We start from the raw sequence: 14,915 nt of genomic DNA, 5'->3' as shown, positions 1-14,915 counted from the left end.
GGTAGATAGCAGAACATGTACCAAGTGTGGGAGCAGTACGATGGCCATAAAACTTCTCAAACTGGCGCTGAACTGCAGTTGGGGACAGAAAAACATCTTACCAGGCAGCAATTTTGCAACGTTGCTAATGGCTAAGGGAATGATATACTAGCAAAAACTGCAAACCCTAAGCTGTCAAATAATGATGGCCTCACGTGTGTCTGAATGACAGAAAATGAAGTCTATAGTGACTTTTGGGATACCCTGTACACTCAATAGCCAAAATATTACAAGTACACTTGCACAATCTATGTGATTGAATAAATTAGATGTATTCAATATTCCACCTTTATTTTCACTGATGCTGTCAGAAAGCTATTCATTTAACAGTATATTTATTATTGTGATGTAAAACTGCACTGCAGCATTCTGAGCGGAGTTTCCAATATTTTAGTTACCTGCGCTGATTAATATTTCCATAAAAGGTTATATGATATAGCTAATTAGTGTATATTGTTAAATATGTCCAGTCTGATCTGGAACATATCCATACTACTCACACTTGGTTGTGGTGGAACTAGTGGAGTGGGCTCTGGAGCTTTTGGAGTGGGTTTTGTCTCGACTGCCTCTGTGTTTGGAGGAGTAAGAAGATGAGCGGGATCGTTTGGGCAGACTCGGCCCCATTGAAGGCAGGGGAGACAGGGAGGCTGGGACACGCTGGTAGTCATACACCCTATAATGCAAACAGACACAAGATAAAATGAATGTGAACCTGTTATATGGGCAGGTGCTTCGTTATATACTACATCTAAATGCTGAAAACAATAATTGTGTAACAAAGAAAGACAGAACCTTCAAAAACCTTTAAACCTCCATGTCAAATAAATGTTGAAGCAAAAAAAAACAAACAACATTTTAAGTGTATAGTAAAATAAAGAAACGAAACAACAAATAAATAACACCAGTTGTAACACCCACAATAATAATACATACTGGTTTTGGATTTGAGTGATTACTAGGGATGAGATAAAAACATATTGAAGTGCAAGAAGAAAAGTGAAATTATGTTTTTTATGAATTTATTGAATTGATTAAAAATATGATTTGATTATAGGACACAAGAAAGCAAACCAGAGAGATTATTTCATAAATATATTTTCCTGAAAATGTCAGACATGCAGTTCAAAACAAAACAACACAAGTTTGAATTTTTATATGTGTGTCTTTAATTTCTGTTGTGTTATTTCCAGCTGTTGAATTAATCTTGCTCTGGAATTGGCCCATCCTTGTGGAGGGCTCCATGTCTCGATCTGTCACTGAATGTAATTGGTCCTGCCAGCGCCAATCAATAGCTCACCACCAGGCAAGGGGTGCCACTGACACCCTCTCAGGCCAATTCCATGCCGGTTAGACTAACGCAACTGTGTGTCAACTTGCAATGAACTCACACTCAAACACTCAAAAACTAAGTTAACTACTATGCGTATTCACCACCGTCATATGATCGAAGGCACAACAAAGATGCGGAAAAACAAGCAAAACTAGCTTGAATGGCGCCCTGTGCGAGACTCACCAACATCAACCTGCACACACATGCAAACAGACACTGATGAAAATACACACGAGTCGATCTTATATTTTCTTTAAAATACTGTATATTGAATTATAACAAATAAGAATACAGCAGCAGCAGCAGCAAATTATAACTATTAAAAGATCCATCCATCCAATTTCTCTACCGAGAGGCGGAGTACACGCTGAACTGGTCGCCAGCCAATCGCAGGGCAACTGGTCGCCAGCCAATCACAGGGCAACTGTTAAAAGATGTCAGATGTATTTCATTCATAAATAGGTGCACATTATAGAAATAAATTAATTGAACACTTTATTATTACCTGTATGATAATGATGATGATTATTGTTATTATTATAATTATTATTATCATCATATTTTTTTTAAATCATCCCACTGGTCAGCACAGGTATGGGGGAGGCACACGAAGGATCAGGGGCGGGGAGCGGTGTACAAGTGCCCACTTCACGCTGTGATCTCCTCCCAAGCTAGATTTACAGCATCCGCCCGTGGAGGTCTGCTTGCAGTTCCGTACAGCTCTACTATGCACGCTTTAAGCTCCCAGACTCGAGCAAATCAGTTTTTTCTTATGAAATATTTGGTTGTCTGCGCTCTGCCATGTCAAGACTGTCAGTGCGCGACTAACGGGCCTCATTTGAAGGGAATGAGAGGAGCCGCTTTGATTGGTTTTGAATGAAGTCGGCTGTAAACACATCCACAGCAGTGGAGACCTCCTTCTTTTAGATGTGCTGGAGTGCGCTGGTCCACGGAATTACCAACACCGATCTAACCAGCCCCTGATGCACAGTTACGGTGCACAGTTGCGCTGGATTTCCGCAGGCCGCGAAATATAAGAATGAAGACTGATTGACAACTCAGATTCATTCATTCATTGATTTTGAGGTATGCCCCAAGACTTTTGCATGTAGAATGTGAAAGTAACGGAATTTCGTGAGCCGTTTTCAAATAGTTTGAGCAAAACCAACAAGAGGGAGGCAAGCTGTCGAGCTACGAGCACTTAATGCAGGTTTACTGATTGAGCTGTTAGCCAGTCAGTCAGTCACAGCGCGAGAAGTGTTTTCTTTGGTTTTCCACTCTGATGTCCTCTGAAGCCTCTCCGCTGAGCCGAGTGCTCAGACAAACTGTGCTCATCAGCGGTGCGCGCACACACTCACACAGACAGACACGCTTCACTGTGTCACATCGGGATGAAGTGTATTAGGCTGCCAGAAATGTGCGAGATTAGAGGCTTTAAGCATTGTCCATGTGGGGAGACATAGGGACCAAATGGCTCATGGGAGTTTAAAGTCCCTCAGAGCAGTTTGCAGGGGCACACAGACAATGTGTTGTTACGCTGGCTCTGAAGTATCATCCCAGAAAATGGAAGCTCAGAAGATGAGAGAGGATTACAGCAAAGTGTGTGTACGTGTGTTTGTCTCCATGGATTAGACCCCTGTGGAAAGCAACTTTGTCAACTTGAGCAGTTTATCTTTGTGTCAGAACTTTTCCTTCATCTTGGCACAAGGTGAGACTGGACAATACCAGTTACCTCACTCTGTATCACACACTGATGTGCACTAATAAGAAACGCGAGTGCACAAATGCAAACGCGTGCAGTTTCTGCTGTGCTTGCATGTAAAAATGTGCATACACAGTAGATACACGCACACACACTCAGCTGTCACTTATGCTAGCCAGCAGCATGGGGTAATCATGCACTGCGTTAAAACAAATTGAAAATCAGTGGCAAGTGTTGCCCCCCTGAGCAAAGGCAAGAAAATGCAGAGCAAGGAAAACAGCATCGAGGAAAGTATGACAGTTAATACACAAAGCAACAAAGCAGCAATGTTGTGTTTGTGCGTGTAAGCCTTGGGGATGTATGAAGGTCCCTGAGCAATTTCACTCTTGGACCAATAATACAAAGTCACTTGGACCTGCAGTCTTTCAAACTAAAGGATACGCTGCAAAGTGATCTGCACTAACATGGACTTTATTAACAAATAAGCATTACAAATTCAGATTTATAAACAGAATATTGCTAAATTTGGATTTAGCCTAGAGGCATTCATTGAGCAATATCCTCAATATTGTGGTTGTAGTTTTCATTGTGTAAAATTCCCAAAACATCATTGTTAGATTAATTAAATCCAAATTGTCCATAGGTGTGAATGATTGTTTGTCTATATTTGCCCTGTGATTGGCAACCAGTCCAGGGTGTACCCTAACCTCTCACCCAAAGTCAGCTGCGATAGGCTCCAGCTCACCCACCATCCTGAATAGGATAAGGTATAGAAAATGGATGGATGGATTTTAAGTTTTAATTAAAGAAAAATATCTAGTCTTTATCAGATCCAGATTTAATGTTTTTTGCAATCAATTAACTCAACAAAGGAGGAAACAAACCAATTACTTATAATGATAAAGAAGTGATTGCTTTCACATCTGAATTGAAATGAATTGAAGTTAATTGATTCTCTAGTAGCGGCATGGTGACCGACTGCGTCTGCTTCACAGTTCTGAGGACCGGGGTTCAAATCCCGGCCCCGCCTGTGTGGAGTTTGCATGTTCTCCCCGTGCCTGCATGGGTTTTCTCCGGGCACTCCGGTTTCCTCCCACATCCCAAAAACATGCATGGTAGGTTTATTGACTCCAAATTGCTTAGGTGTGAATGTGTGTGCAAATGGTAGTTTATGTGTGCCCTGCGATTGGCTGGCAACCAGTTCAGGGTGTGCCCCGCCTCCTGCCCGAAGATAGCTGGGATAGGCTCCAGCAGCCCGCGACCCTTGTGAGGATAAAGGGCTAAGAAAATGGATGGCTGGATGATTCTCTAGTGTATAAAACTCTCCCTTGTCTGCAGCTGAGCATTCTGCAGATCACTTGCGTCGGGCCGAAACCTCCAATCCAAATTTGGTAAATTTCATATTTTTTTGCATCATACATTTGTGCTATTTATACAGTGTTTTTTTTTTTTGTGTGCAAATTATTAACTAATCAAAAGGGTTGAAAAGGGCTTGTTTTTTTTTTGACGATGCAATGTTGATTGCTCAACAAGCATGCCATTTTTTTGGTTTTCTGAAAAGTGATGCTTTTGGTGACGTGAGGATTACGCCCGACACCAGCAAGATGTAGTATTTATCATAGGTATCCAAATATACAGTGCATTTTGTAGCCTAATAGCTCAATTCCCCAAGTCATTTTAACTTAATGTCACAATATCAATTAGAAATACCAATGTGCTTGCTAAAATTAGTATTTGTTTTCTGTACGTCTGTGCAGATTCTAAGTCATGTTGAATCAAGGCAACTGAGATCTTTTGTTGTTGAATTTGTTGTGTTTTTGAACACATTTTCCAAAAACGTTGAAAAATGATTTGGGCAATGACGCTATTAGGCTAACGATTTTGTACACTTACTATACATGAACAGGTTGAGTTGACTGACTCGTGGGACATTCATTAACAGACATAGACGAGGTTGCAAAACGAATCAGTGACGAACATTCTTAAGACTCTTGAACACACAACACACACACACACACGCACGCGCACTCACACACACACACACACACAGTACTGAGTCAGGTGTGTGTCCTGCTTCCTATCACTACCTGTCATAGTAGTCCTCATAGCTGTCATCCAGGTCCAGCTCGGTGCTGCATAATGGAGACAAGGAGGAGAGGGGAGGGAAGGGTGAGTAAAGTATTTGTCAAAACTACACGTTATGCTCCCAGGATGTCAACATGCTGCAGTTACAGCATACAATCACTTCATCTGGAAAGATTGCATTGTTCATGATCTCCAGCCGAGAGTAAAAAAGGGCAGTGGGGTTGTTCTGCCACAGCATCCAAGTTGGAAAATTCATATATATTGTAGTGCCGAGCGAACGCATCACCTCGTGTGATGAGGGAAGCTATGAGGCAGAGGAGAAAGTGACACTAAACCTGAGTGTGAATATATTATGGCGTGTCAGACTTCAGCATTCCTCCATAATGCATGCACATTGCTGCTAATAATCCCCCATGTCGCTACCTTGCTGACTCTCATTGTCCTTTTATTCAACCGGGGTGCTTTCATCTACAGTAATTCATACCCACCTTCATCGTTCTCTATTACTCATCAGTTCAATTTCTCAATCCCTTTTCAATGCATTTGTAGGATTTATTCACACAGTAAACTAGAATACAGACCTCCAACAAAGCCGAACAATCATAAATTGGATCAGTTCCAAATTGTACACCTACAGGGATACATCCCTCCTGTACTGTGTATGCCTATTTTGTCAGTAACTTTTTTACGGCCAAGGAATTGCTTTTTGTAGCTTAAGTGGGTGTTCGAAAAGGACAATGCATTATTCATAATAAAACATTGGAAGCGTGAAATTTTTCCCAGCCAGGGAAAGCTGAAAAATTGACAGTGTTGAACAAATTGCTATCAAAACAGGTTTGTTTTATTATATTTAAAGCCTGAAAGTGAAAAAACACCATTGTGTGTTGTCTTTTCCCATGAACACCAATGATTGTCCTGGTTTGAATTCTGAAATGTTTATCTGTATGATAATGCTCACATGGTCAATGACAGTGAGACCTGCGTTTTGTGGACTTGGTGAAGGCGTTCGACCGTGTCCCTCGTGAAGTCCTGTGGGGGGGGGGGGGGTGCTTCAGGAGTATGGGGTACTGAGCCCCCTGATACGGGCTGTTCGGTCCCTGTACGACCGGTGTCAGAGTTTGGTCCGCATTGCTGGCAGTAAGTCGGACTCATTTCCGGTGAGGATTGGACTCCAACAAGGCTGCCCTTTGTCACCGATTCTGTTCATAACTTTTATGGACAGAATTTCAAGACGCAGCCGAGGCGTAGAGGGGGTCCGGTTTGGTGGCCTCAGTAATGCATCTTTGCTATTTGCAGATGATGTGCTTCTGTTGACATCATCAAGCCGTGATCTCCAACTCTCACTGGAGCAGTTCGCAGCCGAGTGTGAAGCGGCCGGGATGAGAATCCGCACCTCCAAATCTGAGACCATGGTCCTCAGTCGGAAAAGGTGGAGTGCCCTCTCCAGGTCGGGGATGAGATCCTGCCCCAAGTGAAGGAGTTCAAATATCTTGGTGTCTTGTTCACAAGTGAGGGAAGAATGGATCGACAGGCGTATCGGTGCAATGTCTGCAGTGATGCAGACGTTGTACCAGTCCGTTGTGGTGAAGAAGGAGTAAAGCTAAAAGGCGAAGCTCTCGATTTATCGGTTGAGTTACGTTCCTATCCTCACCTATGGTCACGATCTGTGGGTCGTGACCGAAAGAACAAGATCCCGGATACAAGCAGCCGAAATGAGATTCCTCCGCAGGGTGTCCGGGCTCTCCCTTAGAGATAGGGTGAAAAGCTCGATCATCCGGGAGGGGCTCAGAGTAGAGCCGCTACCCCTCCGCATTGAGAGGAGCCAGATGAGGTGGCTCACACATCTGATTAGGATGCCTCCCGGACGCCTCCCAGATGAGGTGTGCTGGGCACGTCCCACCGGGAGGAGACCCCGGGGACGACCCAGGACACGCTGGAGAGACTACGGTATATCTCTCGGCTGGCCTGGGAACGCCTCGGGCTCCCCTCGGAAGAGCTGGAGGAAGTGGCTGGGGAGAGGGAAGTCTGGGCTTCCCTGCTGAGGCTGCTGCCCCCGCGACCTGACCTCGGATAAGCGCAGGAAAATGAATGAATGAATGTCATAGTTTGCAAAGTGTTAAAAATGAATCCTACACACAGCCACAACTTAACAAATAAACAAACAAAAATGGTAAAACCACCTTGAGTTTCTGTATTTTTTCTTCCATTCAAGAAATTACCTTTTCAAGTACCCACTTCACATTGTGGTAGGAAGGCTAAAGGTTTTGGAATAAGAACTGGCTTTAAGCTGGTATGAACCTGGAAGTGAACCATATACTGTAGAAACAGGACGTTGACAAAGCAGATATACGTGATTAATTGTAGTGTTGAAGTAACCAGGTAAAAATAAATCGGTCCGTAATATACGTGAATGGGTGGCATTGTATGCAAAAGAAAAACTTGTTATAATTCGAAGGAAAGCAAGCCATCAGTACTTCTCAGTGTGAATGATGACTGGCTGTCAATATGTGTCTGTCCCGTGATTGATAGGTGATCAGTCCAGTGTCTATCCCGCCTCTGACCCAAAGTCTGCTGGGATAGGCTCCAGCTTTCCCTTGATTCTGATCAGGATAAGCAGTTGATAATGGATGGATGTAAATCATGATTAAATCGTCCAGGCATCCATTACATTTCGGAGGAACCTGTTACCAGTACCACACATCCAAATGATAAAACATGCTCCGACAGTCAATTGGTGAAATTGTGTTGTTTTTCCGGGATGTTTTACCATATTTTAGGAAAGTAACACAGTCCCAGTTTGTGCCATCTGCTCTGGGGTAGCTCGGGGAGGCGGAGTCTTAGTGGAAGACAACTAAGATGTCAATTTTAATATTGGAATAAGAAGGGCACACCGTCACAATTACACTTACGTTTGTATGTTGGAAAGATCCTTGTTGCGCTCATGTTCATCTAAACTCATTTTGGATTGGACTTTAAGGATATTTTCTATTCACAGTAGCACTTGTCTGTCTCGCACCAGATGGCTTCCTAAGCTCAGGAGACAGACAGCCACAAAATAATTCATAATGAGAGCTTGTGGTGAAGCTGTTCACTTGCCAACATAAAGACCGTGTCATGCTGTTTGAGAGCATGCTGTCTGAGATGGAAGTCTATGCATAGGTTCTGTTCCAACTAGAATGGCCATGATTACAACACAGAGTACTAGCAGTGGTAGATTCCTCCCCTCCTAGTTGAGTGGCTAGTGTAAAATAATAATAATGATAATAATAAAACATCAGAGTCAGTTCATAAGCAAAGGTGGGTAGAGTAGCCAAAAAATTTACTCAAGTAGGGTTACTGTTGCTTTAGAATACTAAAGTAATGCACAATACTGTATGTAGCTCAATGTAACAGAGTAACAGTAACATTTCTTCTTTAAAAAACATACTCTAGTGAAAGTAAAAAATATATTGGATTGAAATAATTGGTCAAGTACGATTCATCCAAAACGTTACTTAAGTAAATGTCATGGATTAAATGTAACACGTTGCTACCCATCACTGGTCACAAGTTGCAAATTGATAATGTTTTGGATGGACCTATAGGTCTATTCCAGACTCATAGGTGGCAAAAACTTGCATTTAAAACATATTAGCCACTGCAAAACAATTGAAGGACAGGACCTTTGGTGTTTTTTCACATTTTTGTTATGCAAAAACACGACGTTTAGAGGGTCTGATGCTTTTAACCTGACTATAGAAATAAGATTAGTGGGCTCATTCAAGACAGTTTCTCTAGATTTCAGTGACAATGTAGTTTTTCCTAGTGTTGATGTATCACATCTTCATATAGTTTAGATCACGTTACTGCAGTACTAATTAACATGTAGTTTGTCAACACACTCGATGACTTGAGTTCTGCTGCTACCATGATTAATGTTTAAAACTGTCTAATGATTAAATGACCAGTGGCTGAGAAGCGACTGATTTTATTGTCAGAGCATGAAGGAAACTGCGACTCACATGGTTTAATAGAAGAATACAAAAATCCTACATGCATTTCACAGAATTCATTTGCGAGAGAATGGGGAAAAAAAGATAAGGTCATAAAATCCCGGATTTAAATTCTTGCCTGGTTCCAAAAGAGTGGATTTTGGCAGTGGGAAAAAAGGATGTCCCAAAAAAGGACGAAAAATCTGGATCTTCACTTTTATCAACAATAAACAGAAGTTTAGCCCATGCAGCCTAATCTCTGTACAATGCCTTGTTAAAACTGTTATGTACTTTTTGGATAATCATGCAAACACACAAGCAAAGATAGCAAAATCATGACTGCTTTTGCAGAAGATATAACATATTTTTTGTGAAATCAGCCTGAGGTAAACTAGAAAATAACATGAATTCGCAAAAACACTCTCTGAGGGGGAGTAAGCTCCTCTTCCAGCTCAGCTTGAATGTTATATTTTGCTGTATTCCTGTTTACCTTCATATCTGCCGTAATAATCCATTTTGCCATGATCATCACAAATCTTTTTATCAGCTGTAAAGTCAGTTTTTTGGATTGCATATTGTTTTAAAATTGGCTGAGACATTACTACTCTCACTAAAGTCATGTTTAATTTACTTTACTTGATCAATTGGTTTATAAAGTCCTTACAGTACACTGTATAGTACAGTATGTTACATTTTTCTGGTTGTGGTCTATGACCATTACTTAATAATTTGATATTAATTAGTGCTCCGCAGTCAACAATGTCTCCCTAAATAATGGCAAATTATCTGCTGTATATTATTCGACTGATGACACAAATGATTAGGCTATGTAAATAACATCATTAGTGGTGTAACCCTGAATATTAAATAATAAATATTTGGGGATGCATCACTAATCTAAGGTCGATACAACATGTTACTGGGGTAGAATAACGACGTGACAACTCGCAAGTATTTTCGTGGAATTCAATGAAGACAAATTCATAGCAGGTTAGCCTATTTAGAACGTAATTACAACTCAAGTGAGCACTTTAGCGTCTGGTTTAATGTGTGCATCTGTGTGTGTGTGTGTGTGTGTGTGTGTGTGTGTGAGAGAGAGAGAGAGAGAGAGAGAGAGAGAGAGAGAGATGGACGCAGGGTCACTAAAGGCTAATTAATTTCTTTTCATAATTTCTCAAGTGCCAGAGCAATCCATTATACGGTTGGCTATAAATCATCTGCCGCTGTGTGTGTGTGCTTTTGTGTGTGCGTGTGTGTGTGCGTGTGTGTGGTTGCGTGCATGAGCGTCTCCACGCCGAAAGCTGAAAACCACCCGAGTCACAGCAACGAAATCTGTGAAAAATTGTTTTAGATTGTAGATGCAATTGCCATCTGTTTGAGATTTTACATTAACTGTGATGAACTATTACCAAAATGAATCAAAGTGACAATTATACAAACATTATCATGATTGCAGACTTTGCAGTTACATTAACGCTATTGCTGTGATTCTCATCTGGTGGGTGGGGCCCCAAACGTGGGTCACGGACCCATTTTGGGTGGGTCGAAGACACCTAGTGAAAAAATTACATGTATTCCTATTCTGATTTTCTAAGTTCCTACACGGTACATAGTATAGAAAGTGATAAGAAATGTTACTTCCTTGTGTTCTAGCCACTAATTTACTCTTTAAACAAATGCCGACACCTCAGACTTTGGCTGGCGGACGTCATGGTAAGAAATATGCCTTTGGTGGTACAGCAAACTAATTTGAAATGGCAATAGAAAATATAATATACTGTAATTATCTTTTCAGAGGCTATTTTTAGACAAAAACAAAATCTTGATTCTTAACCTTCTATGAAAGTGGGTTGCGACTTTGCACAATAGGAAAATGCGGGTCCCAGTGTGACAACAGTTGAGAACCACCGATGTAGCTGTAATACACTGTATAAAACAAGCAAAAATGCATAAATGTTGCAAACTTTTTATACAGTAATTGAACCACATTCAAATACTTAATGCTGGTCAACTTCCGATCCGTTCATATTTCAATGAATAATTGTCATACAAGTTTAAAAAAAAAAAAACATTCTTAACTCGTTGACTCCCATGGATGTTTATATTTGTTAATTGGAATCCAACCGTTTACTGTCAACAATGTTTATACATACAGAATATATGACTGATAATTGTACATGGAATTTAAATACAATTTTAACATTCTCAACGATCATACAAATCTCTAAAGAAGTTAATCACTAAAACCATCCCCAACCTTTCTTTAAAAACAGAACTCTAATCGGCAGCATTTTATGGTTAAGTGTTGTGACAATTTGTAGCCAGTCCAAGACACAACTGGCAGTTGTGAACTGCTACATATCACAAGTGAAGTTTATGTTTGCCTTCGATTGGATTCCCAACAGTTCCCCGTAATGAAAAATACGTCAAAAGCAATTGTTTCATTGCCTTGGTGAAAGTGTTGGGCACTAAAGCATGACAAAAAGCCAGATGGGGAAACTACTCGACCATAGAGAGCACAAATGTTCTAGATGTGGCCAGTTTGCTGTAAATAACCATTCTTGAAAATATTACATTTTACACATGACAAATGTGTGTTTCCCTGTGCATGCAACCCAACTCTACATTGGTGTAGCGCAGGGGTCATCAACCTTTTTGAAAATGAGAGCTACTTCTTGGACACTGGTTAATGTGAAGGGCTACCAGTTTGATACACATACATTTATTTTAATAATATGTTATTATTATATGTCATTATTAATAAGTAAAGGTATTAATTTATGCAAAGACACTGATCATTTTAATGATTTCTCACAGTAATTACGCAACAGATAAATATCAATATGCAACACTTTATTTCTATAAATCTCTTCCAGTGTTTACAAATGATCACTTGTACCACATTCCTAAAAAAATCACAATGTCCCATCACTAGTGAGCTATTTTTAGAACAGGCTACTCATGTGACACCACATTGGTGACCCCTGAACTGTCATATTAGCTTTAATCTTATAAAAGGGAGTAGGGAAAACACAGGTGGTGGTCCTATTCTGTTTAAGTTATAACGCTTTACACTCAAAGTGAAATTTAAACTCTGCTCATAATGCACCTCGACGCACCCGGCTGTCAAACTCCTGAAGTTTGCAGATGACATCACTGTCATCGACCTCATCAAGACAGTGACAAGTCTGCATATCGACAGGAAATGGAGCGGCTGGAGCTGTGGTGCGGCCGACACAACCTGGAGCTGAACACGCTCAAGACTGTAGAGATGATCGTGGACTTCAGGAGGCATCCTTCGCCACAGCTGCCCCTCACATTGTCCAGCTGCCTTGTGTCAACCATCGAGACCTTCAAGTTCCTGGGAATTACAGTCTCTCAGGACCTGAAGTGGGCGATCAACATCAACACTGTCCTCAAAAAGGCCCAGCAGAGGATGTACTTCCTGCGGCTTCTGAGAAAGCACGGCCTGCCACCGGAGCTGCTGAGGCAGTTCTACACAGCGGTCATCGAATCGGTCCTGTGTTCTTCCATCACAGTCTGGTTTGGTGCTGCTACAAAAAAGGACAAACTCCGACTGCAACGGACAATCAAAACTGCTGAAAGGATTGTCGGTACCCCCCTACCCACCCTTGAGGACTTGCACGCTGGCAGAACTAAGACAAGAGCGTGCAAAATCCTCTCGGACACCGGCTCTTCCAGGCGCTACCGATCAATGCAAAGTAGAACTAGCAGACATTCCAACAGCTTCTTCCCTCTTGCGATCAACTTCTTAAACACCTAACCTACAATTCCATTACAACATGCTGGCAATTGTTTCACTTGAGTTCGTTGTCACATTTCTATGGGGCCAATTATATATTACTCGTGCACTCACTGTAGTAGTCTCGCCACGCTGCACTATTTGCATATCTGTCGTTGACCAATACAGGCCACTCATGCCAGAGTAGCATCTGCTCCATTTGCACACTGATTGAGGAGTATCTGCAACATTTGCACAATCAACATTGTCCCAGATATCGCGCTACTCGTCACTTTAAACTGCATACACTCCTTGAAGTCTCGCCGACCTTTGCACAATGGTCATTGCACTGGACTACTGCAATATTAGTCATTGGAACTGCTCTAAGTGCTAGAGGACTCTGCATCTTTTGCACAATTGTCAAACAATTTTTTTTTAACGGCATTACCATATAACTATTAACCCTTTATTGCTCAGTGACTGTTTTTTGTCAATGTCTTTTTGTCTCAAAAGTGTTCTCTGTCAATTGACTGACTGTTGTCGTACTAGAGCGGCTCCAACTATCGGAGACAAATTCCTTGTGTGTTTTTTGGACATACTTGGCAAAGAAAGATGATTCTGATTCAGATTTTTTTGGTTTGAGTTTGTTGTCACATCTGTATCGGGCCAATAATACATTACTCGTGCACTCACTGTGGTAGTCTCGCCACGCTGCACTATTTTCATATCTGCTGTTGACCAATACTGGCCACTCATGCCAGAGTAGCATCTGCACCATTTGCACACGGATTGAGGAGTATCTGCAACATTTGCACAATCAACATTGTCCCAGATTATCACACTACTAGTGACTTTAAACTGCGTACATTCCTTGAAGTCTCGGCGCCCTTTGCACAATAGTAATTGCACCGGACTATTGCAATATTAGTCATTCAAATTGCTCTAATTGCTAGACGACTGCATTTTTTTGCACAATTGTCAAAATAATTTAACCGGCATTACCATTACTAGCAACGTTTTATTGCTCAGCGACTGTTTTTCTCAATGTCGTTATGTCTCAAAAGTATTCTCTGTCAATTGACTGTCTGTTGTACTAGAGTAGCTCCAACTACTGGAGAAAAATTCCTTCCTTGTGTGTTTTTTTGGACATACTTCGCAAAATAGAAATTATTCTGATTCTGATGACTGTTTCTTTTTATGCTTTTTATTTATTTACTCAATCATTAATTATTTATTGTGACAACCAGCCTCATGACAATCATAGAGAGCACTGCACTACACTAACAGGGTGTTTCCTAAGGTACCCACAAAATGTAGTGAGAATAAATACTACAAAACTATAAAGAGAGTGATGCCTTTGGATACGACTTTAATTCATTCCGTGATCATGCTCATTACTCAAAACATGTATCTTAAATAAATTTTCCCTATCGAAATGAATAAATGTCCTCAGAAAACCAGTTTGTTTTTAAAATAAGGAAAATAGCACTCTATAATATTGTATTTTGTAAAAACATATCGTAATAACATAATTACATAAAATGTAAAGAATTAAACAGGTTGTGCGTCATGATTAATTCATTGCAGCTCCATCAAATGTGCGTGACTTGGCCTCCAGGGGGTAGTGTGATACAGTCATGCAGACATGAACGAAGAAGAGTTTCACAACTACAGTGACTCAGTAAACTGCAGTAATATTCATCATTTTCCTCAGAGGATTGAGAATATGCCTGTGAGTATTGTTATATTATGTGGCTACATGTCTTGCAGTACAGTTTGTATTCAAATTTCCATTGCTTAAAGCATTATAACACCACCAAACGTCTCTGCCGTTTCCCATTATATGTCAGTCTTAATATAGTGGGCTTTAAGGCAAAGTTATGTGGTTGTTTTAAATACACCAGGTTTAATTTTCTTTATTTTATGTTTAGTTTGGCAGTAAACATCAACTAGGAGTAGTATTAAACAGCCTGAAGACTATCTGGCAAACTGCTGGTTATTGTGAAGTGAGTTGAGTTACGTTTCCCACCACCATGCAGCACTTGC

At 40.9% G+C, this 14,915-nt stretch overlaps 1 protein-coding gene across 1 annotated transcript in view; it reads right to left on the bottom strand.

Annotated features, from left to right (window-relative positions):
• si:dkey-234i14.2 (RNA-binding Raly-like protein) overlaps window positions 1-14,915 on the bottom strand; it is a 58,917-nt gene that overhangs the window by 6,467 nt on the left and 37,535 nt on the right. The window contains exons 3-4 of the mRNA XM_061701066.1: window positions 5,159-5,203; window positions 540-712 (exon numbers count right to left, since the gene is read on the bottom strand). Coding sequence (XP_061557050.1) covers window positions 540-712; window positions 5,159-5,203 — 218 coding nt within the window. The remainder of the gene's footprint in view (window positions 1-539; window positions 713-5,158; window positions 5,204-14,915) is intronic.

This window comes from Phycodurus eques, chromosome 2 (assembly GCF_024500275.1).
Source record: "Phycodurus eques isolate BA_2022a chromosome 2, UOR_Pequ_1.1, whole genome shotgun sequence".
In the NCBI taxonomy this organism is placed as follows: Eukaryota; Metazoa; Chordata; class Actinopteri; order Syngnathiformes; family Syngnathidae; genus Phycodurus; species Phycodurus eques.
Note: the sequence above shows the minus strand (reverse complement) of the source record. Positions and strands in the feature narration are given on the sequence as shown.